A 3,767-nucleotide genomic window follows, 5' to 3' on the forward strand; every position below is an offset into this window, starting at 1 on the left:
ATGATGATCCCAACCGTCCATAGAGGAACTGCACATTATGGAAACTTCAATAGTTCGGACGGTTAGGATAATCCTATGGAAATGACTTTTTGGGGCACAACCTGTTTATGCTGTGGCCCAACAAATGGATGGTTTGGATCATCCTATGAAAAATATGGGTTCGAATGGCCACCCATCATGTAACTTCTCTGTATGCTTACATAATTTGATAAGCTACGTGGATGCACTATCTATCATTCCACAGAGAGAGAGAGAGAGAGAGAGAGAGAGGAACGGCATGTTAGATGTGTTTTTTTTTGTTTAGCAAACAGCCCCAACAAATTTTGTTCAATTTTCAGTCTAATAATCAGTTGGGGACTACAAATCTACACTAAGGGCCTGTTTGTTTTTTAATATGAAAACTGCTTGTGGAGCCTCGAATTGATTATTGGACTGAAAAATGAAAATTACAAACTGATTGTGGAGCCCGAATTGATTATTGGACTGAAAATTGCAAACTGATTGTAGAGCCCTTTTTCTTTTCTGCACCCTCCTGCTTTTTTTTTATTTCCTTTCTTTCTTCATTTTTATTTTTGCCTTTTTGGAGTCAATACGCAAACTGAAATTGCAAAGTGCAGATTGCTGAAATTGCATTTTTATTTCTGCACCCTTCCTTCTTCTTTTTTCTGAAATCTGAAATTCTGAATGCTGATTGCTGAATGTGAGTGCTGAATTAATTGTCTAATTAATTATATTTGATGTATAGTGTCTCGTGAATTATGGCTGCAACTGGATCATCCGCGGCATCTAATACTTCGGAAGCTACATCAGACGCTTTGAGCCGTAAATCGGGGGATGTAGGATGGGAATATGGAGAACTGATTTCTCCAACTGATCTCAGCAAAATTAGGTGCAAGTTGTGTGGGAAAGTAATTAACTCGGGTATCAATCGGCTTAAGCAACATATTGCCGGCATTAAAGGATCCGTTACATCTTGCCCTAAGTCTACGGAGTTGGACAAACAAAGATGTAGGACCGCTTTGGCCGAACCAAAGACCAAGAAAAAGGAGAAGAAAGAACATTTAAAAGAAGTGAGGGAGGAGGTTCATATAAATGAAGAAGATGATGAAATCATTGAGATAGGTTCCAAGAGGCCACGTGAGCTTGGGCCTATGGATCAATATGCATCCAAGATCAATCCGGAAGCAACAATGAATTTGGGTCAAAAGACGAGGCAAAAAAGCATCAATGATGCTCTCTTTACAAGTCGTAGCAATGATGTTCATGCATATTTGGCACGTTGGGTTTATGAATCGGGAATCCCATTCCATGCTACTGTCTTGGATAGCTTTCATCGTTTTGTTGAGGCCGTAGGTCAATTTGGTCCAGGATACGTACCACCATCCCAATACCAATTACGGGAGCCTCTATTGAAGCAAGAAGTTGAGAGGACTAAGAAATCACTCAAAGAACAGGAGGAAGAGTGGTGGAAGACCGGTTGTTCTATCATGACGGATGCTTGGACGGATCGAAAGAGAAGAAGTATAATGAATTTGTGTGTCAATTGCAGGTTGGGTACACGTTTCCTTTCTTCCGTTGAGGATTCTGAGGAGGCACACACAGGGCAATACATATTTGAGTATGTGGACAAATGTATTGAAGATTTGGGACCGCAAAATGTTGTGCAAGTTGTGACAGATAATGCTTCAAATAATATGGCGGCAGCAATGATATTGAAGGAGAAGAGGCCAAACATATTTTGGACCTCTTGTGCCACTCATACATTAAACCTCATTCTTGAAGGAATAGGTAAGACCCCAAGATTCAAAGGAGTGATTGAAAAGGCAAAGGCTTTGACCATTTTCATATATGCACACCATAAGACATTGGCTATGATGAGAAAGTTTACGAAGAAGAGAGACATAGTGAGGCCGGGGGTTACAAGATTTGCAAGTTCATACCTAACCTTGCAAAGCTTGATGGAAAAGAAGGACAAGTTAAGGCTTATGTTCTCTTCGGAAGAGTGGGGTGAATGTAAGTGGTCAAAGAGTACAAAAGGAAAAGCGGCAATGGGAACCATCTTAAGTTTGAGTTTTTGGAATGGTGTAAGCATGGCTTTAAGAGTGTTTGGCCCTTTAGTGAAGGTTCTTCGGCTTGTTGATGGGGATTGGAAGCCATCCATGGGCTTCTTGGTTGGTGAACTTGAAGATGCAAAGAAAGAGGTAATGGGAGCTTTCAAAAACAATGAGAATACCTATAAGCCTATCTTAGAAATCATTGATGCAAAGGCCAAAGATCGGCTTGATAGTCCATTGCATTTAGCTGGCTACTTCTTGAATCCTTACTATTACTTTAGAGATGATAAAGTAGAGAAGGATCCTCGTGTTATGGATGCCATGATAACTTGCATTGAGAATTTCTTCCCCGACGATTTTGATACCCAACATATACTGTCTAATGTGGAATTGTTGAAGTACAAGCAAGCCTCGGGTATGTTTGGAAGAAAATTGGCTATTATGGGAAGATCAAAAAATGATGACAATTTTGATCCTGGTAAAGCTTTCAATTTTACTTATAACTTATTGAGTGTAGTTTATAAGTAAAGCTTTCAATTTTACTTATTGATTTTGGTTAATTAGCTGGATGGTGGTCCAATTATGGTGTTGAAATACCAAACTTGCAACGAATGGCGATGAGGATACTTTCTTTGACTTCAAGTTCCTCGGGATGTGAGAGGAATTGGAGTACTTTTGAGGGGGTAAGTGTTAAAAATAATTTAAAGAAAATTTTAGAGATTAAAAGTTTTGCTACTAATATACTAATACTTGCATTTTCTTTTTTTAGATTCATACGAAGAAGAGGAATAGGCTAGATGCTTCAAGATTGAACAATCTTGTTTATGTTCAATTCAATGCTAAGCTCTTCAATGAGAAGAAAAGGATGAAAGAACGAGGAGGAGATGTGTTACTAGCGAATGAAGCTAGTAAGGCTCAAGGATGGATAGTGGATGGTGGTGACAAAGAAGAAGAAGATGAAGTCTACCCCGGTTCGGGACTTACTTGGAGAGTGGTTGGAGAGGCAGCAGGAGCAGATGATGCTTTAGAACATCGGAGGAGTAGAAGAGTTGGTGGTAGTTCTTCTTCTTCCTCTCGTACCATTCCCAGGAATGTAAGAGAACTTGATGAAGATAATTTTCAATTGGATGATGAGACAGAGGATGAGGGAGTGGATGAGGAGATTGTGTTTGAAGAATCAGATGAAGATAGAGTCTTGGTCTTGGAGGAAGAGGACAATGATTTATGAAAACTGAAGAAGTGCTTGGATCTTAATCTTTTTTTGGTTATGGATTTGTGTTGTATTGTTAAATACTTAAATTATTAAGTATTTTAAGCTTAATTTCTTATTAAGTTTTTGACTTTTTGTTATTATTTAATGTTTAGTGCTTATGCATAAAATGGTTTGGATTGTTATGTATTCAAGTACTTATATTTTATATAAAAAAATGCAAGAAATTATGAAAATATATTAATATCTAAAAAAAAAAAAGAAAAACGCCTAGAAACGCCTGGGCGCCGCCTAGGCGCGGCCTGGGCGCTGGGAGGTCAGTCAGCCGCCCAGCTCCGCCCAGCGCTTTTTAGAACACTGGTAGATAAATATCTGTGCAATCAAAGTACTCTAAGAAGCCTTTTCATAAAGTAGAAGAAAGAAAAACAGAACTCCTTAGTTTAATTCATAGTGATGTATGTGACTCAAACAATATTTTAACTGGAGGAGGTAAAAGGTATTTC

The 3,767-nt window shown here is 38.6% G+C and overlaps 1 protein-coding gene across 1 annotated transcript; it reads left to right on the forward strand.

Annotated features, from left to right (window-relative positions):
* The first annotated feature begins 758 nt into the window (after window positions 1–758).
* LOC143888180 (uncharacterized) lies at window positions 759–3,282 on the forward strand. Its single transcript, XM_077392523.1, has 3 exons — window positions 759–2,532; window positions 2,619–2,737; window positions 2,824–3,282. Exons 1-3 carry the CDS (start codon window positions 759–761, stop codon window positions 3,280–3,282), a joined length of 2,352 nt encoding a protein of 783 aa, XP_077248638.1.
* The last annotated feature ends 485 nt before the right edge of the window (window positions 3,283–3,767 follow it).

This window comes from Tasmannia lanceolata, unplaced genomic scaffold (genome assembly GCF_043159265.1).
Source record: "Tasmannia lanceolata isolate RefF3 unplaced genomic scaffold, GAP_Taslan_0.1 ptg000012l, whole genome shotgun sequence".
NCBI classification, from domain to species: Eukaryota; Viridiplantae; Streptophyta; class Magnoliopsida; order Canellales; family Winteraceae; genus Tasmannia; species Tasmannia lanceolata.